We start from the raw sequence: 27272 nt of genomic DNA, 5'->3' as shown, positions 1-27272 counted from the left end.
ATAGTTTCACCGCCATAAAAATCCTCTGTGCTCTACCTATTTATCGCCCCATTCCTCCAAAATACTGACAACCACTGATCTTTCTTATTGTCTCCATAGTTTTGCCCTTTCTGGAATGTTATCTAGTTGCAGGTGCACCCTGGGCTACTACGTGGGTGGGAGCAGGCCACGGATGCATGGAAGCTCTCCTGCTGCTGGCAGTGCGATTCTAAAAGCTTAGTGCCCCTTGCTGGAGGGTCAATGGTCATACCAATGCTGGCTTCTGTTGGCTGAGCACTGTCACCTACAGAGTTGTAGAATTGTCCCCGTTTCCTTTTGAAGTGGTGCTATTATCCTTATTTTACAGATGAGAAGACTGAAATCCTTCTGTGTTATGGTGAGAATGTGTTATGGTTAAGATACCAAGTTGTCTGTGGCATCACATGGCCCCCTGGAAATGTCATGGCTCTCCCCTTCACCAGATGTTACTATGCTCAGGTTCTGGGGTGGGCATTGGGCTTACAGTGGTAAATGAACAATGCAGGTATGTTTCCGGCCATCACGGCCTTATAGTCTATTCAGGAAGACCGATGAGAAAACAGGCTGTTGTACATAGTGTGCAAAATTACCCACTGGATGGGGGCCCATGGGATCCAAAGAACCTAACAGGCACCTAACCACAGCATGTGGGTGGTGGAGAGAAGGATGGGAGTCCAAGAAGCCTTCCTGGAGGGAGGGACCTCTCTGCTATGATCTAAAGGATGAGTTGAAGCACTTTAGCCAGCTTAAATTAGGAGGCGAAGAGAAGCAGAGCTTTCCTGGGGAAATTGAATGGAGTCCTGGAGAGCAGGTGCTCAGAGGGTTAGAGCAGGGGTTTTCATGGGTGCTCTCGGGAGGTGAGGAGGACATCGATCATTCCTTGTAGACTGAATGCAGACTGTGTTGACATTTCAACGTGGAGAGGATGAGGTGGAGGCATTTCCCCGTGCCTCAGATAAAGCAGCTGGCTTGGTGGAACCAGAAAGCAGGAGAGGAAAATTCTACCTGAGGCCAGACACTCTTGACCACCTTTACTCTGGCTTCTAAGGTTCTGACTCTGCAATCTAAGATTCCAAATATATCCAGTGCTCAGGCCTCCATGTGATAATTCCTATTTTAATTTTTTCCAAGTTTTTTTTCCATTAGAAAATATGCTTCATATTTAAAATATGTTCCTTTTGGTAGTCCTTTTATAGCTTTATTGCTTTTTAAATTTATCTTTGTAGTTTTAAATAATCACAGTGAAGGACAAACCTTGGAGATAATTGGCTCCACTACAAGCACAACAAACTGCAAAACCAGATTATTTTGACACTTGCGGGGCACCAGAAACCCTTTCTCCATGTCCCCACCATCTGCTCCTGATCCTGAGTGATGGTGGGCTCTCACGAAGATGGCTTGGTCACATCACAGCTCCTGTGCACTTGTCTCCCTGCACCACACCTCCCTCGCCCCCCGTGAGCGCTCAGAGTCCTGGAGGGGGTGTCATGTATTTCACAAAAGATTCTGCAGAGAAGACGAAAGATAATCGAGAGGCAGGAAAAGTGAGGCAGCTCATGATCGGTCCCTCCCAACCCCACTGCCCCCCCTGCTACCTTAGAGCCCAAGCGTGCGTGTGAACAGCCCTTGGTCAGCTGCACCAGGCACCTGCCGTGAGAGCTGCTGTAAGGGACGCTTCGTGACTCTAATAACTACTATTTATTAGTAAGCAAAATGCACTTTCCTCCTCCCCCCTTCATTCTTTCCTTTGCTTTTGGCCTTAATAGATATGACTAACTTCTATTTATGTCTGTTTCTTGTGTTACAGCTTGAGAAATACATAGGAAGAGAAAGGTGTCCGTTGGTCAGGAGCTCAGTGTCATGAACCTTTAAGAAACGCCTTCTGTAAAGAGCAGAGCTGTGGGGGTGGGGGGGCCGGGGGTCAGGGAGCACTGAGAGGTCTGGTCGTGGTTCTGCTGTTAACGACTTGGGTGACCTTGAGAACATTGCTGAGCCGCCTCCCCTTTTCTGGGCTTGAGTTTCCTCATCTGTAAGACGAGTGGTAGAGCCCTTCTAGTATGAAACGTTCTCTGATCTCCAAAGGGCCTCCTGTCCACTGCTTTTAGAGACCAAGTTAGGACACCACCTTCAAGAAGGGGCGGTCATGCTTACATTCTACCCAAGACACCAAGTCACAGGCAACCGCAGTGGAGTTGCTGCTACTAATCTTTGGTGATTCTGGAAACTGGTCCCATCTGTGGAAAATAATCAGAGCTAGTATTAATGAGATGCTAATTAGGAGGCAGGAACTGTTCTGAGACTTTCAGTGTATTATCTCTTGTCTTTCTTTCTTTCTTTCTTTCTTTCTTTCTTTCTTTCTTTCTTTCTTTCTTTCTTTCTAACAGCTTTATTGAGATATAACTCACATAATCCTAAAATTCACCCTTTTAATAAAGTTGCACAGCTCAGAGGTTTCTAGTCTATTTGCAGAAGTGTGCAATCTTCACCACAACTCTGTGAAGTGTCGTTATCATCCCCATTTTACAAACGAGGACACTGAGACTCAGAGGGGTTAAGTAACTTAAGCCCAAAGTCACACAGCAGTAGGTGGAGGAGCTGGGTGACCCTGGAACCCAGCAGCCTGTGGAGCTCATGGTTTTAACCATTGCCCTACACTGTCTCCCCCGCATGTCCCTTAGGCTGGATCCTGCGGGTCTTCAGAGCCTAAGGGTAACTGATGTCTTCCTCAAGTCCCAGGGCAAGGCCAGCAGCTCTCTGTTGATCTGGGTTGCTCTTGTCCCTGCAGGTTTCTGGCTCCCCCATGAGCTTCTTCGACACAACCCCAACAGGCCGACTCCTGAACTGCTTTACGGGGGACTTGGATATGCTGGACCAGTTGTTGCCCGTTGTTGCTGAAGAGTTCCTGCTCCTGTCTTTGATGGTGGTCGCCATCTTGTTCACCGTCAGCGTGCTGTCTCCGTACATCCTGCTGATGGGAGTCGTCTTAGTCACTATTTGTCTTATCTATTATTTGTAAGTGGGTTCTTTGTGCTTGTGAGCTGGCTTTGTGACTTGGGATACAAGGGTGGAATCTACCTCGAACTGGGTGGTCCCTGAGGTGGGTGGCCCAGGGCACTCCCTCTCATCTTTTTTTTTTTTTAAAGATTTTATTTATTTAGTTGAGAGAGAAAGAGAGAAGGAGAGAGGGAGAGGGAGGAAGGGCAGAGGGAGAGAGAGAATCTCAAGCAGACTCCATGCTGCGTGCAGAGCCTGACATGGGGCTCGATCCCAGGACCCCATGATCATAACCTGAGCTGAAGGCAGACGCTCAACCGACTGAGCCACCCAGGCGCCCAACTCCCTCTCATTCTTGATGCAGGAAGTTTAAGAGGACCATCAGCTTGTTCAAGAGACTGGAGAACTACAGCCGCTCCTCTCTGTTCTCCCACATCCTCGCCACCGTGCAGGGCCTGAGCTCCATCCATGTCTATGGAAAAATTGAAGACTTCATGAGCACGTGAGTCCTGCTGCTGCCGTCTGAGGACGACAGGGCTGTGGGGACGGTGGGAAGCAGGAAGGGAGGGAACTGAGACTCCGGGAATGGTGTCCTCTTCACATTGTTTTAGTCCACTTACTTCTCTGGGCCTCCAGGACGTCATCAGTGAGATGATGCTTATAGGAATAAGAAATGTAAGTGGCCTGGAAAATGTCTGTAAACCTTAAAGACCTGTGGGCGTTGCATCCATGTATTAACATAATTATTAGTAGGAAGTATTGCTGGGCTCGCGCTTCTCGCATGGTTCTTTCTCTTTCGCTTCCAATAGCTTTCTAATTTTAATAAAATACAAGGAACAATTGCTTTCTAGAGCATACAATTTCCTTCACTATTCAGACGTATAGATTTGCCTTCTGAATGTTTGTTGAAACCAACAAAAACATCCTATGATCGCTGCTGAGCCTTCATTGTATCCTATGACCTTACCCATTTGCAAGGTCAGCTACACACGGTCTGTACCGAACCATAAGATGTTCGTAGTCTGGTAGAAGACAGGAGACACAGACACATGTTTTTGTGATAATCTGGGCTTGAATGTGACTGACAGCATAGGAGAAACGCAGATAGAGGGCCATAAGAGTTCAGGAGAGAAAGAGGTGATCTGCAGCTGGTGGGGGGGAGTGAGGTGGTGTCTGAACTGGGCTCAAAGCCTGGTAACCGTTGAGTGTGGGAGACGGCGTGGGTTCGGTGAACCGGGATATTGGATGAGCCACAGCACCAGCTCTCCCAGCGGCACTGGGGAGCACTCAGGGACTGTGCAGGTGCTGGGACTGAGGGCATCCTGGAGCGATGCGTTCATTCACCTACCAGCTGCTCAGCACCCACTGGGAAGAAGCCGTGAACGCGACAGGCACAGCCCACGCTCCGAGGTGCAGAGATACTGGGAAGGGGTTGCTCCCCTTCAGTCACTCATCGATCGTGGCATTTATTCACTCTCTTTGGCCCAGTTAGAGAACTTACCCCACTGATGAGGAACTAGTCCTCAAGGCTGGAAGAGCCTGTGCTGAGAGGCCTCAGTTGGTCAGAGCCTACTCCTAGGTCTGAGGTCAGGTCAACGCCACGGCTGAGAAAAGGGCAGGGGGGAGGCCCCCCAAGAAAAGTCAGGTTCCTGTGGTGGGAGTGGGGTGCTGGATGCTGGAGGAAGCAACCGGTGTCCGTCCCCATAAAACTCTGGGTTAGACAAGCACATGTGGTTTTCTTTTCTTAGGTTTAAGAGGCTGAGTGATACACAGAATAATTACCTGCTACTGTTCCTGTCTTCCTCGAGATGGATGTCACTGAGGCTGGAGATCGTGACCAATCTGATGGCCCTCACCGTGGCCTTGTTCGTGGTTTTCGGCATCTCCTCTGCCCCCTACTCCTATAAAGCCATGGCTATCAGCCTCATCCTGCAGGTGAGGGAAGGGCGCTCATCAGCGGGGGCTGGGCTTGTGGCCCGTGGGCAGACCCAGGGGTCCATCTCATGGGACTTCGATCACACCTTGGGCTTTGGCCGTCTGTGATCTTAGGAGTTCTGTGCTCGGTCTTCGGGATCTGCTGCTTTCCTCCGTTTCCCGGTTACCCTCTGAAGTGGGCAGTCTGTATCGAAAGCTGTTTAATGAAATCTTAGAATATTGGGATTGCAGAGAGCCCACGGGCAGCTGAGTCCAACCCTCTTATTGTGCAGATAGGGACACTGAAGCCCAGAAAGGGAAGGGGTTGTCTGAATGGGCAGAGCATTGGAAGCAGAGCCAGAGAAAGAACACCGACCTCCTGGTTTGCTGGCTGGTACTTTTCATTTTACTCTTCGTGCCTGGATTCGGCTGTCGGACTTCTCTGAGGTATCTAAGGAGGGGTCCAGTCCCTCCCCTGGAACGGATCTTCTCAGGCTTCAAAGTGTGCCTTTGAAGCAGAGTGCGGGGCCCCAGCCTCGTAGGCTTGCTCAGTCTGGGCCCCTGTGCAGCCGACGTGTTCCAGAGCACAGCCTCGGGGCCTCAGAGTCAAGTCCTGCTTGGGCGAGATCTTGGAATCTAAGGTTCCCGTCTGCAGGGTCAGTCCTGGGCAAGGGCCACCGTGGAGGGCTGGGAGGCCAGAGGCTGGCCCTGTAGTCATCTCAGGGAACCCTGGCTGCACAGTTCTGGGGCACCCCTGCCCCAGGGGGCACTCATTAGCTTCCTTCTCTGCAGCTGTCTGCCTTTAGCTCTAACCGGCTCTGGAACTCAAGTGCCCCCACGCCGAGGCGTACTTTTGGGTCTGCAAAGGGGTTCCATCTTGCCCCTTGTTGAACCCCTGCAGCAGGCACCTATTTGCGTAAATGCACAATCCTGTACACTCACAGCCGTGCCTGCCGTGTGCAGAGCCTTGTGAGGGCACATGGGCCATGCGGATGGCTGTGCAGTGCTCACACTCGCAGACCGCTGACCGGGGAAATAGTGTGGAATTTCCCAGACACGTGCGCTGAGCTGGCATCCTGCTAGGTGCTTGCTGTGCTTTCTCGCGTGGAATTCCCACCACATTCCACGAGCTACAGCGAAGCGGTTAAGATTGTGTGGTTTAGAATGTGGGTTCGAGCCAGGCGCTGCCCATTATTAGCAGTGTGACTTTGGGGAAGCCTCTCACCCTCCTTGTGCCTGGGATTCCTCATTTTGTGAAAAAGAGATAATAAAATCGAAGATTATAGATTTGTGAGGAATATGTGTAAGCATGAGGGTTCACGCATGGTAAACACCTAGAATAAATGCTCAGTAAATGGGAGCTGTCACTGTTCCTGGCTTACAGATAGACCAGACTCCAGAGTTCAGTAGCTTACCCCGGTTCCCACAGCTGGTGACACTCATCTTCACTCTCTTCCTCTCTTTCTTCCTCTTTCTGACACACAGACACACACACACACACACACACACGGACACACACATGCACCCATGCACACACGTACAGTGCAGAGTTGCCTCCAAGCCTTCCGAAACTCTGGGGACAGTCACCATGGTGTCATAAGGGACTTGGAGTCACTAAGGCCGGAAATCCCTCCTGGTTGCCACATGACATGGGCCAGAGGGGCAAAGATCGGGGCGAGGTTGTCGTGTCCTGGCACAGGCAAGGGGAGGGGTGGGTCTCATCTCTCCCAGGATACACTGGGCACGTGAGACACCTCTCAAGATCTCCCCAGCTGGTTCCATCACAGGAAACTCATGAGGAGCTCTGCTGGAGGTCTGACTGCTTCAAAAGGACCCTGGGTTTACTTTTTCCTCTGTGTCTGCTGCCCTGTGAAGTGTCTCATCTCTATCCTGGGTAGCAGCTTCCATGACTCCTCCCCTCCCCCGGAAGCCCCCTACCCACCTCCTACCTTCTCACCAGAGTGATCTCCAATTACAGTTTTCCCCGTGTCCCTCCTTTGTTTACAGAGCTCTCAGAGATTCCCTGTCTCCTTATGCCAAACCTAAGCTATGGCCCCTGCCTTCAGGTCCCTCAAATCTGGCCCTATGACCCCAACACGCTTCTCTCCTCTGGTCACACTGGCGAGTCGTTGACCTCCGCATACACTGTCAATGCAATTCTGCTCAAGCTTTGGGGGGCGGGAATCACACTCTATGTTGCTTTGCAACCCTGAGAGGTGTAAATAATAGAGACGCTTCTGGCTGCAAGCCAGCAAACCATAGAACCAATTCAGAATGGCCTTGGCACTCTGGGGCTTGTTATGTCATGTATCCAGAAGGCTGGGGTAGGCTTTCTCTGTTTGTGAATTTAGTGACCTAGCATGAATCCATGATCATTTTATCCTTTGGCCCTGGCATCCACAGCCCGCCTTCATTCACAGGATTGTCTCCTCAAGGTCACAGAATGGCTGCTGCAGCCCCAAGCAACACATCCTCACCCAATAACCACCAAGGGTTAGAGAGGAGAGAACTTTTCTCTGGTGCCCCATTTTTTTTTTAAAGATTTTATTTATTTATTTGACAGACAGCCAGAGAGAGAGGGAACACAAGCAGGGGTAGTGAGAGGAAGAAGCAGGCTCCAAGCAGAGGAGCCTGATGCGGGGCTCCATCCCAGAACGCCGGGATCACGCCCTGAGCCGAAGGCAGACGCTTAACGACTGAGCCACCCAGGCGCCCCTCTCTGGTGCCCCATTTTAAGAACAAGGAGCAGTTTCCTAGAATACTCCCATCTGACTCCTCGTGCTTCATTGGCCAGAATCGTATCATGGCTCACACGTAAATCCATCATTGACTCAAGGAGTGGACTTCACAGGATTGTTGTGAGTGAGCCAAGGCTCCCTGCAGCGCCGGGCTGCCAGTTACCTGAGCACAATAGAGGATGTGCTGGCAAGGAAGAAAGAAGGCCCCGCCTATTGACTAGGCAACCAGCCATGTCTGCTACACTAACTGGAGGAAAGCCAGTCTCCCCGGCCTCTTTCCCCCCCGTTAGTGTCATTTTATGATGGCTTCCACCGTCTCTGAGTTCTAAAGGGCCTTCCTTCCCCTTCCCATACTCTTTGCTCCAGTCATAGCCAATGGCGTTTAAGACCCTGATATCCTGCTACCCACTGCTTCCAGAACTTTGTCCCCTCTATAGGGAACGCCCTTCTCCCCCCATTTTTAACCTGCTAAATCCCACCTCTCCTTAATGAAACTCCTGTGCCAACTGCTGCTCTAGTCCTTTCCTGTGACCTTGTCTGGGGGACTGTCATGGGGGCCCAAATGGTGGTCCACATTGCCTCCCACGGTGGAGCACATCTCTCTGTGCTGGCATTCTCTGTTGCATTTTGGGCACAGATCCTGGCCTGGCACCTGGCGTAGAGCCCCCCGGGAGCACGAGTGCATGTATAACGAACTTCTGTCCAGCACCCTGCGCATGGCCTGTTTGCCCACATCTTGGGCCAGAGGGATGGAAAGTGTAAAGATTGGGGTCCCCACCCCATGCCTCTAGGTTCCAGGTGATTCTGTGTATGTTGTTTCCTCTTTTGGGCCTCAGTATCCTCCTCTGGGGCGTCTCCAATTTCTGAGAGTCCCTGAGACTCCTCTGAGCTGGGGTTTCCCTGAAGGCAAGGCCTGAAACAAGGACCTGGGTGTAGGCAGATTATTTGGGAGATGTTCCTGAGAAACAGAACTGAGGGAGCAAGAGAGCAAGGCAGGCAGGGAGGGACAGAATCATGGGCATGTGTCATTGAGATTGCCGTGCTGGGTCCCCAGCACTCACTTCTGGTGCCTCCGGAGAAGGATATCGGATGCTCCCTGGATTGTCCCCCAAAGGCGAGGGACAGGAGCCTTTATCTACTGGCTTGCTTCCCCATTAGTTGAGGATTACGCACGGGCTTTAACCCCCCTGTGTTTCAGGGCTGCAACCGTGCATGGGGCGAGCGGGCTTCTGTGGCTTGGGGAAGGTTTTGCGCAGAAAACAGAAAGACACACAGAGGCTGCTTGAGGTGGGACGGTGCCAGTGGGGTCTTGCCCAGAACTGCCCACCACCCCTGCAGCGAACCTCAGAAGTGGCCTCAGGGGGCACCAAAGGCATCTGCCCCATTTTTGTAGGGAAATTGCCTTGGTTTGTAAAGGCACTCAGTAGAGAATGGCAACCAGTGGTTTTTAGGAACGTCGAAATCCTCCGCGCACCCCGGTCAGCTTCTTGACCTGATGCGTCTCCTTCGTTCCAGCTAGCATCCAACTTCCAGGCCTGCGCCCGGATCGGCTCCGAGACGGAGGCGTACTTCACCGCTGTGGAGAGGATGCGTCAGTACATGAAGGTGGGGCGCGGGCTGGGTGTGGTGTGGGGAGCTCTGGAAGGCGCCACATCCACGCCTGGGGCTCAGCTTCTGTGGCCTCTGCAGGCTCCAGCACCCCAAGCTCCCTGAGACTTTTTCAAGAGGCAGCTGAGGCTCCCGGCCCTTCCTCCCCATCTTCCCTGGACCTGTGTCTATCATTTCTTAGAAGCCCCTCCACACCCGTTGGCCCATTGTCATCACATCCCTCACCGCTTTCCTGGGTGCAGAGAGAAAGCTCTGCCCTTTGTAGAGATAAGAGTTTTGCCCAAGTATAAAAATAGGAATAATGACAATAATAATTGGTATTATTATTGTTCTATGTGTGTCAGAATAGTCAAGAACATAGATCTTAGAGCCAGATCAACTGGCTTCAAGTCCAAGCTTTGCTGCTTGAGTCAGCTATGTAACCTGGGGAGAGATCACAGTCTCTACTTCATTGGGTTATTCCAAAGATTGAATAATATAATATGTGAAGCACTTAGTACGGTGCTTGACCCACAGTAAAAGCTCAATATTTTTATATATAGATTATCTCATAGAATCACAAAACAATTTTATAAGGTTGGTTGAATTATTATCCCCATTTCCAGATGAGGAAAACTGAGGCTCGGTTCAGCTGAGCATCTGGCTTCAGATTACACAGCTGGGGTCTGGCAGAGCCCTTTGAAGCCGGTTCTCCTGCCCCTGTGAACAGGAGCAAAATTCGTGATTCATAGAGCTTTGATTTAACACGGGGACACTGTGGTGTAGCCACATCTGCAGTGAAGAGCTCTGACGTGTGCGGTCAGGCTACCGTGCTTCTTCTCCATCATTCGGGCCTCAGGACGTACCCAGCTATGCTTGGTTCGGTAGTGGGCTCGGGGTCAGGCAGCCCTGGTCTCTGTGCTCATCGCTATGTGATCTGGAGCAAGTCCCTTAACCTGTCTGAGCCTCCGTTTCCTTGTGTGTGAAATGAGGACAGAGGGAGGAGAAGTCTGCACAAGGCGTCTGAGCCAGAAAACATGCCCCACGGGGGTCAGCTAGCTCTGCCACCTTTATTATCACTGTTCTGGGTTTTATTTCTTTAAAGCCCCATACCATAAATTAGAAAAAATTCCCTGCATTAATAACAAGGGGGCTAGCTCTATGGTTTCTCACTCTTTTGGGATAAAATTATATGCATGTCAGGTGAGTGGGGGTGAGATGTTCCCCCTGGGGCATTCCTCTGATGACACAGCCAGTGGCTTGACCCCAGTGAGGGACAGGCTGGGGTGGGTCACGCACCAACAGCTGGAGGCCAGTGGGTCAGCAGGAGATGGGCAGAGATTAATGATAACTGTTGATTTCTTTTTCTCTCTTCAAAAATGAGATGTGTGTCCCCGAGTCTCCTTTGCACATCGAAGGCACGAGCTGTCCCCCTGGGTGGCCACAGCATGGAGAAATCATATTCCAGGATTATCACATGAAATACAGGGACAACACACCCGTTATCCTCAATGGTATCAACCTGACGATTCATGGCCAGGAAGTGGTAGGCATCGTGGGAAGGACAGGCTCTGGTGAGTGGAGTCCTGGGCATCCCCTGTCCTCAACTCTGCCCTGTGGTGTTGGGCCCATTTCAGGGCATGTGTTTACTCAGTGACCCCACAGATGTTTATTAGGCCCTACTCTGTGCCAGACACTGTGAACAAAACCCCAAGTCCCAGGGCACCGGGGGTCAGTCGTTAAGCGTCTGCCTTCGGCTCGGGTCATGATCCCAGGGTCCTGGGATCGACCCCCGAATTGGACTCCTTGCTCGGTGGGAAGCCTGCTTCTCCCTCTCCCACTCCCCCTGCTTGTGTTCCCTCTCTCACTGTGTCTCTCTCTGTCAAATAAATAAAATCTTTAAAAAAAACCAAAAAACAAAACAAAAAAAACCCCAAGTCCCTACTCTCATGGAATCCCACTGGAGGAGATAGGGGTTAAGTGACCAAACCAGGAAACACATAAGGTCGTTACAGGTTGTGGTGAATGTCGTGGAGGAAATAAAAGGGTGCTGTTCACAGAGTAATGGGGCTGGGTCTTTGAGCCGTGGTGGTCTGGGCTCTGAGGCCAGCATTTGAGCTGAGACCCGAAGGATGAACAGGGTACAGGGGAGGCGTGTTTTAAGCACGGGGCAGTGCAGGGCTCTTTGGGGGCAAGAGCAGAGCCAGGAGTGAAATCTGAGTCCCCCTTCTCCTTCCTCCCCACCCTTCCTAGACCCCTTAGCCTCTTTCTTTGCCCTCTTTTTTGACCTCTTTCCCTCCCTTCCTCTCCTATTACTTTTCGGAGGTCTGGTCCAAGTATCACTCCCTCCTGTTTTTGCATTATTAAAGACACTGCTCAGGCTTGATTCTTGCCCCACCCTTGTGTGGCTAGGAGCTGCTTCCTCCAGGTAGCCCTCCAGGAAGACTACAGCCCTCCTGGGTCTCCACCTCCTCAGGCCCCCTGCAGGCCTTGCAGTCCTGTTAGGTGAAGAGCTTCCAGCTGTGTTCTTTCAGGTACTCTTCCCTTTCTGCTAGCCTGCAGTTGGCCTGAGAAGCTCTCAGTAGATACTGGTCCAACTGACTGTATTCATTCAGGAGGTGTTTATTGAGGACCTACTATCTGCCAGGCAAAGAGAACGTAAAGGTAGACAAGACACATAGCTACCCCCTGCATTGACCTTCTCTTTTTAGAGCAAAGGTTGAAAACTCAAATGCTTTTGGGGCCTGGCGAGCAACATGCATGGGAGAAATGGGCCTGGGATGTGATGCAAGGTGGGGCGGGCAGCGTGCTGAACTGGAGAGCCCTGTTCTCTCAAGAAAGCAGCTGCGCTCAGCTCCAGCTGCGTGCTGTGTGGGAGGCTGAGGGGCTGGTGTTGCCAGTTCTAGGTTTCAAGAAAAGCATGCAATTTGGATTTTTATAGATGGGGATTCGGATTTTTAAAACGCTGGCAAAGAACTTAAAAAATAACAGTAGCACTGTGTGTGTGAAACAGAATCTATAAATGGCTGGATTTAATCCAGGGGCTCCATTTGTGCCCTTTGATCTAGGCTGTAAGAAAGCTGTTTGTGGTTTGGGGCACCACTTGGAGCAGAGACTCCAGTCCTCTTCTGCTCTCTCAGGGCTCAGGATGACAAGGGATGGGCTACAGAGGGGAGCAGGTCAGGTGCGAACTGCAGGTGTGGCCTGTGCTGCCCCTAGTACAGATCTGGAAACTGAGGTCCCGCTTGTCTCTTGCCCAACAGGGAAGTCCTCCTTGGGGGCGGCTCTCTTCCGCCTGGTGGAACCTGCAGCGGGCCGGATCCTCATTGATGGCGTGGACATCTGCAGTATCAGCCTGGAGGAACTGCGGTCCAAGTTCTCAGTTGTCCCTCAAGATCCTGTCCTGCTCTCAGGAACCATCAGGTGAATGTTGGCCCGTAGGCAGCACGGTATAGAGGCCAGGCTCCTGGGAGGGGCGGTAGGACCAGGATGCCAGGGCTGAGCTGCCTCTGGTTAGCTGGTGGCCAGTGCCTCAGTTTTGGGGCCTCTGATCTCTCCTTGTCACACTGGGGCCACTCACTGGCACTTGGAGTGCCCTTGAAGGTGAAATGAAGTTCTGATAGACACAAGAACGCTTTGTAAACCGTAATGTGCTAAAGGAAAGCAAAGAATAATTTTTATTATTATTTTTTTTAACCTGATGGGATTGGTCAGCTTTCAGTTCACCATTAAGCATTTGCACTGTGGCTACTATTTTCTTTTATACCTAGATGTGGTTTATTCTCCTCTCTGCACCCTTGGGGCAACCGAGCTGATGGGGGCATTTTAGGCTGGGAGGGAGCACTTCTTCACGGATGCACATTCCAGGCAGGGGAGAAGTGAGAAATAATCCAGGCAGTTCAGTTGGCAAGCTGGGACTAAACTTGACCCAGATTCATGCTCCCGCTTAACAGCGCACGTTAGCTATGTGGGAACACTAAGGCATGGAGATTGAGGAAACCTAATGCATTAAAAATGAAGCCAGATTCCTCGTGTTTCAGGAATGTTTAAGGGACGTTCTTAGAGGCAAGAGGATAAACTTGACCCTTAGAGCTCTGTTCAATCATTTATGAATTTACTCCTCATTTCTTCCTCCCTCCCACCCCCTCCCTGTTTTTTTCCTCCCTCTCTCCTCCCACCCTCCCGTCTTCCCTCCCTCCCTCCCTCCTTTCATTCATTTAACTTGCCTTTACTGAGCCTTTGCCAGGTCCAGACATTGTACTAGGGACTGGGGACACTTTGATGAATGATCACTGCCCCTGCTGCCCCCAGGACTTCAGATTGTAGTCATGGGGGGTGGGTATAGAGATGTAAGAACCAACAAATTATAATACAAGGAGAGATTTGCTAGTTCAGAGATACGAACAAAGTGCTAAAGAAGCCCAGAGGTAGGACAAGTAGCTCTACGGGTGAATCCAGAAAGGCTCCACAGGGGAAGGGATATTTGAGCAGGGCCTTGAAGGATAAGTAGGAGCTTGCCTGGGAGAAAAAGGGGAGAAAGTCCTTCCAGGGAGAGTGCATAATATGCGCACAAACTGAGAACTTTAAAATGATTGCATTAGGGGCGCCTGGGTGGCTCAGTCGTTGAGCGTCTGCCTTCGGCTCAGGGCGTGATCCCAGGGTCCTGGGATCGAGCCCCACATCAGGCTCCTCCGCTGGGAGTCTGCTTCTTCCTCTCCCACTTCCCCTGCCTGTGTTCCCTCTCTTGCCGGCTGTCTCTCTCTGTGTCAAATAAACACATAAAATCTTAAAATAAATAAATAAATAAAATGCTTGCATTAGGGGAATGAGATAACATTTAGTGATAGATCTCTGTGTTAAGCTAGAACTTGGGGACATCTATTGTGCCTTGATATAGGAGTAGTGAGAATATGAATTCACATTTTTTGAGCATTTCTATGGGCCAACCCCATGCTTTAATGTTTTGTATCATTTAACAGTCACCACAACCCTTACGAGGTAGGCACCATTCTTATCCGTCCTTTACATGGGAAGACTCGGAACTTAGAGAGGAAAAGTGACTTGTTTCAGGAGACACACAAGTAAATGATAAAGATGAGGTATTACCCCAGGTAGCCTAATCCCTGAACCAGTGCTTTCCCTCCCTGCAGTAGGAAGAACATGGACTGGAGTACAGGAGACCTGGGTTCTCTATCCACTAAGGTTTCGTCTCTCTCTGAGTGTCTCTGATTCCAGCCCATCTCTCAGACTGACCTGTGGGGTGACCTTGACCAAGCATTTAACACCAATAAGCCATAATTTTCCCATCAATGAAGGATTTACTCATCTCTTGGGGGAGAGGGTGTCAAAGGGGCCATCCACGAAAGTGCTTTGGAGCTATCAAGTTTCATGCGGATAAGACATTCTGCCTTCTGCTTCTTTCATACAATCTAGCCCTCCGCACAAAGTGTGTGTGGCTGCCAAAACCGGGGAAAGATATAACAGATTAAAAATAGGTTTTAATCAGGACCGAGTGTTTGCGCAACAGAGGAGTGTTAATAACGTTGCCGATGCCAAATGCAAGTGCAAACCTTAACGGGTGTAAAGTCCAGATAGAGCCCAGCCTAATGTTGCTTGGACCATCAGTTAGGATTTTTTCACTGCGAGAGGCAGAAAAACTAACCCCACCACAATGAGATACCACCTCCCACCTAATAGGATGGCTATAATGAGAAAAAGAAAAAAGCAAAGGGAACATGACAAGTATTGCTGAGGATGTTGAAAAATTGGAACGCTCGTGCCCCATTGGTGGGAATATAAAATGGTACAGCCTCTGTGAAAAACAGTTTGGCAGCTTCTCAAAAAGTTAAATGTAGAATTACCATACGATCCAGCAATTCTTCCTCTAGGTATATACCCGAAAGAGTTGAAAGTGGGACTTGAACGGATATTTGTCTATCAGGGTTTGTAGCATTAATTCATAATAACCAAAAGGTGGAAACAACCCAAGTGTTTGGTCATCAACAGATAAGTGAATACACACACACACAAACACACACACACACACACACACACACACACACACACACAAACACACACTGGAATATTAAAGAGCCATAAAAAAGAATGAATATTTGATACATGCCGCAACATGGATGGACCTTGAAAACATGCTCAGTGAAATATGTCAGACACAGGAAGACGAATGTTGTATATTTCCACTTAAAGGAGGTTCCTGGAGTAGGCAAATTCATAGAGACAGAAAATAAAATAGAAGTTACCAGAGGCTGAGGGAGGGGGAAGAGCTTAGTGGGTAGAGATAGGGATGATGAGTTTTGATGGATGGTCACACAACACTGTGAATGTATTTAATGCCACTGAATTGTACACTCACAAGCATTTAAATGATAAATATGTACATTCTAACACACATACACCTACACAGAGACACACACACAATCCCAAGTGGCTTAAGCTAAAAATGACCTCTTTGGCTCATGATACTGGGAAGGCCGAGACTGACTCAGGGGCCTAGTGTCCCCCAGCTGTGCTTTGGCTGCATTCCCAGCCTTCAGTGAGAGCCCCTGGGGACTCGGTGTGTCCCACTCCCAGAGCAAGATGGTTGCAGCCATCTACTGACGCCTGAGTCATTTGCTCCACCCCTGGAGTTGGCGGTAGAGGACCACCTGGACCACGTGGGCTTGAGAGCTGGGGACGAGGTGGTCTCCAGATAAAACTTGGGGTCTGCAGCCTGCAAAAGGGATGGGTACTGGGAAGGCACAAGAAATGACTGTTCTTGGTAATTCCATGGCTTTCTCTACACCCAGTAAAACCGTTCTAACCATTCTTGGTCATCTACCGTGCATGGGACAGCCTGTTCAATGGTTACATGTGGTTATGGAATACTTCTCCTCCTCTTCTCTGGCAGATTCAACCTAGATCCCTTTGATCGCTACACAGATGAGCAGATCTGGGATGTCTTGGAGAGGACATTCCTAAGCGTGACAGTAAGTAGCTCTAAGACCTGATTCTTGGTCTTCACCTGCCTCTTCAACAGCAGTGCCTGCTGGTCCTTTGGGGCTCATCTCACATGATATTTCAGATGTTGCCACTTTGGGGGCATGGGTTAAATAATCTCATGGAGATGAGATGATTTTGGATTCTTAAGTCAAGTCTGATGGCACTCAGACATCAACAGTGATCCAGACGCATGCCAGGCTCAGGGGACACAGCAAAAGCAAAGTAGATAAGGTGTTCGCCCTCCTGGTGCTTACGTTCGGTGGGAGATACAGACAACAAATAGACATAGAAGATGCTTTCAGATGGTGGTAAGTGCTGTGAAGGTGGCCACGAGACCAAAAGATACTTCGGTTGGGGAGCAGCTCTTTTACATGAAGTGGCCAAGCAAGGCGTCTTTAAAGTTGGGGCATTGGAGCTGAGACCCAATATTGAGGGGGCAGGAGGGCACAGATCTTTGAGAGAACATTCCAGGCACAGGAACTAGCAATATGCAAAGACCCTGAGAGCGGAGTGAGAGGGGCAGAGGTAAGGAAGAGAAAGATCAGTGGCTGGAGCATAGAGAGGTGAGGAGTGTTACAAAGTGCTCCGGGAGGGGCTGGTAGGGGTCAGGTTAGGTCTTACCCCGCAGCAGCCTACATGGCCACATGCCTACATAGCCTACATCTCATTTTCCTGGATATTATAGATCTCAATGTTACCCCAAGGATTGCAAGCAGAAGTGGTGGAAAGTGGAAGAAACTTCTCTGTGGGGGAGAGGCAGCTACTCTGCATCGCAAGAGCACTCCTTCGAAACTCCAAGGTGAGACCACGGAATGGCCACGGGCGGTCACGGATGACATGTGGCTTGGGAAACCACACTGGCTGTTTCTCCCTCCGTCTCCATAGGATAGTGGGTGCTGTGCTGTACGTCCTTTCCGCAAATACCTGAAGGGCTTCCTCATGTCGCTGATGGCCATTCTGTACATATCTGGCGTGGGAGAGGCATGTAGGTGGGGACTCAGCCTGGGCTCTCTCAAACCCTGATACTCTGCAGCCAAGCTGAAACGATCCACCACTAGAACCAAACCATGATGCACTTTCCTTACAAGAAGTTGAAAGTTTAGAAGCTTATTGATTTAACAGTTGCCTATTGTATATTTTTTCTACAACTTGGATGTAGGACATTCTCTTTATTAGAGTTGGAAATCAGATGACAGCTGTTCCAGGACAAAATTATTATTATTATTTCAGTTTCAGGTGTAGAATTTAGTGATTCATCACTTACAATACCCAGTGCTCATCACAGCAAGTGCCCTCCTTAATATCCATCACTCCCTTTGTTCTCTATAGTTCAGAGTCTGTTTCCTGGTTTGCCTCTCTTCCCTTCTCCCCATGTTCATCTGTTTTGTTTCTTAAATTTCACGTATGAGTGAAATCATATGGTTTCTGTCTTTCTCTAGCAGATTTATTTTGCTTATCATAATACGCTCTAGTTCCATCCGTGTCATTGCAAATGCAAGATTTCATTCTTTTTTATGACTAGTATTCCACTGTATATATATATATATATCACATCTTATTTATCCATTCATCTGTCAATGGACATTTGGGCTCTTTCTATAATCTGGCTATTGTTGATAATGCTACTATAAACATTGGGGTGCATGTACCCCTTTGAATCAGTATTTTTGTATCCTTTGGGTACATACCTAGTAGTGCAATTGCTGGATGAATGTGGTAGTTCTATTTTCAACTTTTTGAGGAATCTCCATACTGTTTTCCAGTGGCTGCATCAGTTTGCACTCCCACCAACAGTGTAAGAGGGTCCCCCTTTCTCCACATCCTCGCCAACACCTGTTGTTTCTTGTGTTATTGATTTTAGCCATTCTGACAGGTGTGAGGTGATATCTCATTATAGTTCAAAACTATAATTTGCATTTCCCTGATGATGAGTGATGGTGAGCATCTTTCCATGTGTCTGTTGGCCATCTGGATGTCTTCTTTGGAAAAATGTCTGTTTATGTCTTCTGCCCATTTTTAAACTGGATTATTTGTTTTTTTTGGGTGTTGAGTTTGATAAGTTCTTTATTTTTCTTGGATACTAGCCCTTTATCAGATATGTCATTTGCAACTAGCTTCTCCCATTCCATAGGTTGCCTTTTACTTTTGTTGATTGTTTCCTTTGCTGTGCAGAGCTTTTTATCTTGATGTAGTCCCAATAGTTTATTTTTGCTTCTGTTTCCCTTGCCTCCTGAGACATGTCTAATAAAAAGGTGCTGTGGCTGATGTCAGAGAGATTGCTGCCTGTGTTCTCCTCTAGAATTTTGATGGTTTCCTGTCTCGCATTTAGGTCTTTCATCCATTTTGAATTTATTTTTGTGTATGGTGTAAGAAAGCGGTCCAATTTCATTCTTTCGCATGTTGCTGTCCAGTTTTCCCAGCACCATTTGTTGAAGAGAGTGTCTTTTTTCCAAAATTATCTATTTTTCAAAAGTTTCATCAGACGGTGCTTCTTGAAGCTTTCCAAGTATTGTACCAGTAGTTTTAGGCATTTGACTACCTGGGCTAGTAGTATCTGGACTGTCAGAGCTCTGGGGAAAAAGTGGGCAGAGCCCAGTGGGGTCAGAAGCTGGGAAGAAGGTTTCACAGGAAGGAGGACAATCTCCTTCTTTCCAGCAGAGAAGAGAGACAGGATTTGCAATATGCATGTAGCACTTTCTGAACTGCTCAGTTCCTTATTTTACAGTTACTAGACCACTGGTGCCAAAGTTACTTTCTCCATTGTTTCCCCAAACTTGAGCCATCACTTTATGACTTTTGTCATAATGTGTACCATCTCTCCTTTGACTTACCCGTGATGCCCTCTTTTTAAAAACAGCCTCATTCTAAACAGTAACATTTGTGAAATCATATTTCTGTGCTAGTTTTATCTTTCTAATGCATATTGTTAATAAAATAAAAATGTTAAAGTAAAGAGAAACCTTATCCATATTCCAGCCACACCATCTCACGTGCCATCCAAGCGTGTGTGCATGCCCCACTTTGGGGAACGTTGGTCTATGTTAATTTAGGCAAATCAGAAGGCAGTTCATAAACAAGAAGTTGCCGCTGGACCATTTTCATTTTCAAGAGTTTAATTCTCTGGTCACACACACACACACACACACACACACACACACAAGCTCTTTGTTGAGACCTAACATTCTCTAACATAATGGATGACTAGAGCTCGAAGTGGGGTTTGAACTCAATCCATATCTCTCACCTTCCAGCTTGGGGACTTCGTGGATTAGTGGTAGACCCAGGACTAGATCCAGGTCTCCGGCCCCAAGCAGGCTGTCCTCACCCCTGTTTTGTATTCACCAGATCATCCTTATTGATGAAGCCACAGCTTCCATTGACATAGAAACCGATAGCTTGATCCAGCACACAATCCGAGAAGCCTTCCAGGGCTGCACGGTGCTGGTCATTGCACACCGCATCACCACTGTGCTCGACTGTGACCGCATCCTGGTCATGAGCAATGGGAAGGTGAGAGCTGTGTCCCTGGGGCCAGGGGAGGGACCTGTGCTCAGGCCAGCATCCCAGGGGGCCTTTGGATCCTTCAAGACTAAGCTCAGTGGTGTCCCTCCCCCCCTTCCTTTCTTCGTCTCCCAGGTTGTAGAGTTTGACAGGCCTGAGGTCCTGCAGCAGAAGCCTGAGTCTCTGTTTGCTGCCTTGCTGGCAACAGCCAATTCTTCACTGAGTTAAAGAGAACCGGTGACTGCGTGGGGGCTGACGGCAGAGCCATGTGCAGCTGTGAGACCTGTAGTCCATGACCTTCTTGTGTAGAGATAGCTTCTTCTCCCGAAAGCGGAGGTCAAATGTGCTCAGGGGTGCTGGCAGTGGGGTAGAAAAGATGGGGGGAGCAAAACCTGGGATAGGCCATTCTGTGGCTCCCCAGGTCTGGGAAGCCCTGCACCATTTGAGACCATGTGAGCAAATCACGATGCGTCTCTTTTTAACTGATAGGTTGTGTAATTTCATAATAATGTGAAAGCTTATTATAGTTTTAAAAGTATTGCAAATGCTGTATTGAGTTTGTAAAAAAATAAAAGTAAGAAAAAGTCACATTCTCTGTTCTGCTTTCTTGTTAGCTAGTACTCATTCACTGCAGGGAGGAGAGAGTCCCTCATACTGACTTCTGGAAAAGGGACTTCATTGGCTAATGGAATGGAAAGGTCCAGAAAAAGTTCTAGGTTGGGTGTCAGTAGCTAAAAGATGTCTGTCTTGTGAACTCTGCTTCTTCTTCTCTCAGCTGTACTTTCCTTTTGTGGCTTCACTCTTTGGCCTCCTCGCTCCGCATAGTGATAGCAAGGCTGTCAGCAGCTCCAGGCTCATGTCCTGCCAGCTCAGAGCCCTGGGTCTGCTTTCCCCAAATGACTCCAGCAAAAGCTCCATGGCTAAATTTCATTGGGTCGACTTGGGTCATGTGCTCATCCCTGAACCAATCACATGCTAGGCTGTTGGAATACAGTGACAAGCCCGGTCCCAAGTCCCATGCCTACACCTGGACCTGGGGATGGGGTCAGCTGTCCTGAATCACATGGGCTGAGAATGGAGGGGGTTATTTCTCCAAAATAAAATTGGGATGGTCTTCCTACATGAAGGAGAAATGGATATGGACACGGGGCAGGCCCAAAATAGCAGCTGTCTACCATGTTTATTTACTGATTAGAGCATAAGTGGATGGAATAAAGAGTTAGTTTATAACATATGCCAACCGGAAATAAGATTATTGGTCTCCCTACTCCGCCAAGTAGTTACAGATACATACATAGAAAAAGGTAATTATTTTCAATTTACCACCAGGGAGAACTCATTGCAGTGTCTGGTCTCGGTATAAGAAAAATCAATTCAGTAAACAAATACTTCCTGCTCCGTTTCTTGCACCGGGGAGGGTGCTGGGAGTGTAATGAAGTCCCCTTCCTCATGGAATTTGGGATCTTATGAGAATGAGTGAACAGTGAACAAGGAAACAGATGGTTCCAGAACTGAGTGGCAGGAGGTGAGGACAGGGTGCAGGAGCTGAGGACAGTTAGAGCAGGCTTTCAGGTAGAAGCAAGGTTGTGGTTTACTGACCTGAAACCTGAACAAACATTTGCTGGTGCAAGAAAGAATGTTCCAGGCAGGCAGAACAGCAAACAAATCCCCTCGGGAAAGAACTATGACAGGCTGATGTAATCCTTGGACCAAACAGAGGAAAAAGCCCAAGTTCCAGAGTTAGTGAGACATATACATCACCTTCTGTTCCCTTCCTGAGGTTTTAGGTAACCTCTGCTTCTCTTCCCAAGGCCTTTCCCCAGGTGAGTGTCTTTTCTCTCTTAAAAATCCCTTTGCCCAATTTATCCCTTTCCCCTGGGCCCTTGCCTTTTGTTTCTTAGACCCTGAAAAGCACTGGGAGCCCCTTCTGCTCCCATCCCATCTGAACCCTGGGGTCACAGAGCTGCTTATCTGCAAGTCGAAAGTGACTGTATTCGCCCTGCCCTGGCCCCTCCCAGAACTCCTGTGGGACAACTGCATGCATCACCTGTGAGAAGGAGCTTCACAGACTGAGTGCCCCTTGGCCGTGATCCTTGACCCAAGCGTCCTTCCCCAGGCCAGCTGTAGCGGCCATATTTTCTTGGAGTTGGCCAGCAGATGGCAGGCTCTTCCCAAAAATGAGGGGCGAGCCTGCTGGTTTCCGATCTAGATCCACTGAGAATCCGCTAGGGGGAGTGTGGACCCCTGAGGTAGAGCACAGAAGACAGCCTTTCCCCACCTTCCCTTGAAGCAGCCTCTCCTGCTGGAAGGATTAGAATTACCCAAGGAATCCCGAAAACACTGATGTCCACTCCTGGAAGTTCTGATTCATTGGTTTAAGGTGGAGACTGAGCCTTGGGATTTTTTGAAAGCTTCAGGTGAACCTAATGTGAAGCAAAAGTTGAGAACCTTTGGCTCCAAGCAGCAATAAAACAGAACTTTTTGAAAAATTATATGTATATTTTAACAATATTGGTAATATTTTTAAGCTGAGTGGTTAAGTATATGACTTTCTTTTCTTTAAATAATGCTTAAATATGTATTTTTTGGTCATCTGAACTATTTTGTATTAAATTTTAGAAATCGGTATTTGATATACAAAAAATAATGCAAACAATCATTGTAATGACTGAATGTGGAACTCGATTCTACTTTCTTATATTTGTCTAATGGTTTGCTGTTATGTATATTCTCAATGACATCCTGGTGGGGAGGAGATCAGAGTATTTTGGGTGTCCAGTTATTTTTTTTTTATTTTAGTCCTTAATTAAATTAATTAATTAATAATTTGTTGTTGTTGTTGTCTTAATTTTCTTAATTCCAGTTAGTTACCATACAGTGTAATATTAGTTTCAGGTGTACGATAAAATGATTCGACACATCCGTACATGCCCGGTGCTCATCAGGACAAGTGCCCTCCTTAGTCCCCATCGCTTACTTCCCCCACCCCCACCCACCTGCCCTCTGGTAACCATCAGTCTGTTCTCTAGAGTTAAGAGGTGCCCAGGGGTTTTAAAGGACCTGATTTATCCCCTGGTCTAGCCTTCTCCAAGCTAGCCTTCCTCCTGGTCAAATGCAGTGAACGACTTCTACCCAAGCTGGGTGATGTGGTCCACAGTGACGACAGGTGGGGGTACAGATGAGAGGAAGTAATAGTGCTACTGGCCCTGGCCCTGCCCTGCATCATCCCCAGCTGTGGACACTCTCTTTTAAGAGAAATGCTGCTAAATGGAGGCTGGCCAAAGGATGACCACCAGGGAACCAGGTTCACTCTTCACTTTCCTGAAGGACTTCCTCTAGAAGTCACTCCAAAGGTCGGTCCCAGGCTCTGAAGGCACAGACGTTCAGGTCATTGGAAAAGTCCCACTAGGGAGTAGCTGGTTTGGGGCAGGGAGCTCTCAATGTCTGGAAGCCTTCTCTGACAGCTCTCCGGGGTGCGGGGTGAGGGGGCATAGCTGATATCCGCAGGCTCGGAACATTCCTCCAAGGCTGAGTGCTGGCAGGGATGCTGTATGTGTGGGAAATTGGATCGGATAACGTCTGTGGCGCATGTGATGCTGGGACGCAATTATAAACAGAAAATTGCCGGATGGCAGGGGCTCTCAAACTTGAATGCGCACCGGCATCGCCTGGAGGGCTAACACACAGCTTGCTGGCTCCCACCCCCGTACTTTCTGATTTAGTGGGTCTGGGGCTTGAGAATTTGCCTTTTTAACAAGTTTCCAGATGTTGCTGATATTGCTGCTCAGGGACCACACTCTGAGAACTCACGGGTTAGCCAAGATTATTCTGTCCTATGTGATTTAGACAGGAGGTTTGTTTTTTTGTTTTTGTTTTTTTTTAGATTTTATTTATTTATTTGTCAGACAGAGAGAGAGAGTACAAGCAGGGGGAGCGGCAGGCAGAAGAAGCAGGCTCTCTGCTGAGTGAGGGGCCCGATGCGGGGCTTGATCCCAGGACCCTGAGATCATGACCTGAGCTGAAGGCAGACACTTAACCCAATGAGCCACCCAGGTGTCCCAAGACAGGAAGATTTTTAAACCCTCATTTTAACATGTTCCTCCAAGTTTATGTATTTTCAGGGCACTTTAATTTTTATGACTTCTTCTGGTTCAGACCCCCTGAGCATTTCAGTAGGCAATACAGACTCTCCTTTTTTCCATCACGTTGACCTGGGAGAACCCAGGGCTTTCCTTTATTTCCTTTGTACTTGTGGATGACTCCCGTGACATTTGGGGCCAAAAGAGAGGTTTCTATCCCAGTAACTCAACAACTTCTGATTGAATATCAGGCACCGTCTTCTTCTTTTTTATTTTTTTAAATGATCTTATTAATTTATTTATTTGACAGAGAGAGAGAGAGCACAAACGGGGGAGCAGCAGGCAGAGGCAGAGGCAGAAGCGGGCTCCCTGCTGAGCAAGGAGCCCGATGCAGGGCTCGATCCTAGGACCCCAGGATCACGACCCGAGCCAATGGCAGGTGCTTCACCAACTGAGCCACCAAGGCGTCCCCACGCACCAGCTTCTTAAGGAGTCTCTCCCTGTCTACTCCCTCAGACTCCAGGGTCCTCCAGAGAATATGCCCCCGGGGTTCTCCCCACCCCCCGCCTCCCAGTTCCCGGACACATGTTACGCAGCTCAGTTCTTGATTTTGATGGCTTTTCCTGCCAGACAAGTCACGAGGATCTCACAGTCTACCCAGGAGACGTAACAAAGCACTTCTGTAAACAAAACCAGTTTCTGCCCTATGATACCAGCTGTTAAGATAGTACAATTTCACCCCATTATCCTAAAAGCCCCCTATTCTATTCCCCCCCCCACTCCTGACTCACTTAAATAACTCTCTGGAATTCAACTCTATCGGAGTCAGAAGCAAATTCGAAGATGGTTAGTCTGGGTGTTCCCTAGCCTGTGGTCCATGGAACCTGGAGCTAGATTCAGAGGACCCAAGAGCTCGGATAGGGAAAAACTGTGTCTTTTTTTTTTTTTTTTAACTAACTGATATTTAGCATTTCCACTGATTATGAATGAGGTGGCAAACTGTAATAGTATTATTATTACCTGTGACCTTATCACCCACCAATAGAATCATAGATATTCCTTTGAATTGCGACGTCATTTTACTTCACACGTCAATATAGAAATATATATTATAGTATCCAACTTTGGTTTTTTAACCATGTTTCTTTATGATTGGTTTTCTTCGCAATCCTATGTGCTTTATTTTACATATTAGAAACACTATTCTGAGAACGCACGAGAATGCCAAAGAGATCTATGGCACAAAGAAGGTTAAAACCCTGGTTTAATTCAGTTCCTGATTTTATAGAGGGAAACTGAGTCCCAGAAAGAGAAGGTGCCTTGCCTACACCACTGGCTTTTAATAGCCTGGCTTGAAATTCGAATCTGAATCAGGGAGGAAAGGCATTGAGAGGAAGGGACAGGCAGACAGCAAGGGCTGGCGATAAAGGCCTTACCCCAATAGCCTGGTCAGGCACGGTCCGCTCAGGGCAGGGGGTGGATGGGCTGGCCCCTTCGCAGAAGTTCTAGTTCTGATGCCTGGCCTACCCCCACCCAGTTCCGGTCACCATTGCAGCAAGTGTGAGCAGTTATCATGGCAAAACCATTTCTCTTTACAGCAAAGAGGAGTACAATTTTCTGATTTAATAATGATAGTTCTTGCCAAATCTTTGGCTCCCAAGTGCTTTGTCATACGAGCTGCATTCTAGCAACAATCGTACTGATCCAGAAGCTTCTGTTCCAATATAAGGGCCTCAGTACCACTCGGCATTTACTGAAATGCTCCCCACCTCTTCTCCCCACACCCATCGATATTCCTCACGATTCTGGGGTTGTGCCTGGTTCCTGACTTAGAACTTGCAGAGCACTTCCACGGACATCATTTCCCACTTATGCACGCTGTAGGATTGTGTACCATCCGTTGGTAGAGATAGCTGGGAGTTTTCACTCTGAGCTCCCTACGTGAGAGGAAGGAACAAGGTCTTCACTACTTGGGGGCACCTGGGTGGCTCAGTCGGTTAAGCCTCTGCCTTCGGCTCAGGTCATGATCCCAGGGTCCTGGGATGGAGCCCCACATCCATCAGGCTCCTTGCTCTGCTTCTCCCTCTCTCTCTCTCTGCCTGCTGCTCCCCATGCTTATGCTCTCCCCAACAGCCCTGTCAAATAAATAAATAGATTCCTTAAAAAAAAATACGATCTTCACAACTCAGCCATGTAAAGGAAGAATGAAGCTGTTCACAATAAGCCAAGTTTTCCTGGTCCTGAGAAGGCAGGGCCACCACCTTTCCTGTGTGTAGGGCTTTTGTGTTCTCTGGCTCAGCTCTGAGCCAAGGGACTTGCTCAGGGCTTTAAGCTCTGAGTGGTGAAGCTGAGGCCGGAGCTCATGCTTTCTGCCCAAGAGCATGTTTTGGCCTTTATTAGAGAGCTTGTCCTCTAATTGTTGCAGGCCTGTGTTTCTGCTTCACTCATCTGTTTGTTTTAAAAGCCCATTCAAATTCCAAACTACTTTCCAAATTCATTCGACATCAACTTTTGTTTGTTCTTCCTACAACGACTCCTTCCTTAGTTCATAAGGCAAACAAACAAAAATGAAAAACCCGAGCCCCTTCCTTTAGCAGATAATCTGTGTACTTCCATTGGGCAGATTCCCACAGTAACCCAAAGGTAGGAGGCTTATTTCTCCTGAGATCCTGCTAATTAAAAAAAAAAAAAATTATTATTCGCAAAGAATAGCTACCACGTATTGAGTGTTTGCAATGTCTAAGACCCTGGGTAAGCACTTGCCTTTACATTACCCAATCCTCACTTAACTTCCAATGCTTTCAAGTTAGTGTTCTCATTTTGTAGTTGGGGAAATTGAAATTTAGAGGTTTGAGCTCAGATCTGATTCCAGAGTTTCTATTCTTAACCATTATATGCTACTGACTCTGCAATGCCACACAGTGATTTCTGTATATATATACAGAAATATACACACACACATATATATACATTTTTAAAGTTATTTACAGGGGCGCCTGGGTGGCTCTGTTAGTTAAGCGTCAGCCTTTGGCTCAGGTCATGATTTCAGGGTCCTGGGATGGAGGCCCTTGGAGGGCTCTGTGCTCAGAGGGGGATTTGCTTCTCCCTCTCCCTTTGCCCCTCCTCCTCCCCCTGCTCTCTCTCTCTCTCTCAAATAAATAAAATCTTTTAAAAAAGTTATTTACAAAACTGTTTCTGAGGTTGATTGAGCTTGTGTCTTTTATGGTTTGTTGAAGATATGCCAGTAAAGGAGGGGATAGGGAGAATCTGAGACAGACTCGCTTTGGAATAAGGGCCTCACTGAGCTGCGGAGCTGGGGAAATGACCAAGAGGAGTGCTCTTGAAAGCTTGCACCCGGCACCACCACTGGTGTTTGGGGGTGCAGACTCCTGATACATGCATACATATTTATTCACAAATGAAGCCTAGCATATGCATACAT

The 27272-nt window shown here is 48.3% G+C and overlaps 2 protein-coding genes across 4 annotated transcripts in view; both read left to right on the top strand.

Annotated features, from left to right (window-relative positions):
- ABCC11 (ATP binding cassette subfamily C member 11) overlaps positions 1-20339 on the top strand; it is a 71676-nt gene extending 51337 nt beyond the window's left edge. For all 3 annotated transcript variants that reach the window (XM_026493697.4, XM_044382366.3, XM_044382365.3), the window contains 10 exons: positions 2804-3030; positions 3377-3514; positions 4761-4947; positions 9180-9269; positions 10636-10825; positions 12515-12674; positions 16159-16237; positions 16936-17049; positions 19596-19760; positions 19887-20339. In XM_026493697.4, coding sequence (XP_026349482.3) covers positions 2804-3030; positions 3377-3514; positions 4761-4947; positions 9180-9269; positions 10636-10825; positions 12515-12674; positions 16159-16237; positions 16936-17049; positions 19596-19760; positions 19887-19979 — 1443 coding nt within the window. In that variant the 3' untranslated portion in view covers positions 19980-20339. The remainder of the gene's footprint in view (positions 1-2803; positions 3031-3376; positions 3515-4760; positions 4948-9179; positions 9270-10635; positions 10826-12514; positions 12675-16158; positions 16238-16935; positions 17050-19595; positions 19761-19886) is intronic.
- An 817-nt stretch (positions 20340-21156) lies between these two features.
- Positions 21157-27272, top strand: part of ABCC12 (ATP binding cassette subfamily C member 12) — an 89331-nt gene continuing 83215 nt past the window's right edge. Inside the window, exon 1 of the mRNA XM_057313884.1 lies at positions 21157-21574. The gene's annotated coding sequence lies outside the window, so the exon portion shown is untranslated. The remainder of the gene's footprint in view (positions 21575-27272) is intronic.

The sequence above is a fragment of the Ursus arctos genome, unplaced genomic scaffold, assembly GCF_023065955.2.
Source record: "Ursus arctos isolate Adak ecotype North America unplaced genomic scaffold, UrsArc2.0 scaffold_19, whole genome shotgun sequence".
NCBI lineage: Eukaryota > Metazoa > Chordata > Mammalia > Carnivora > Ursidae > Ursus > Ursus arctos.
This window is presented reverse-complemented; position numbering and strand designations above follow the sequence as displayed.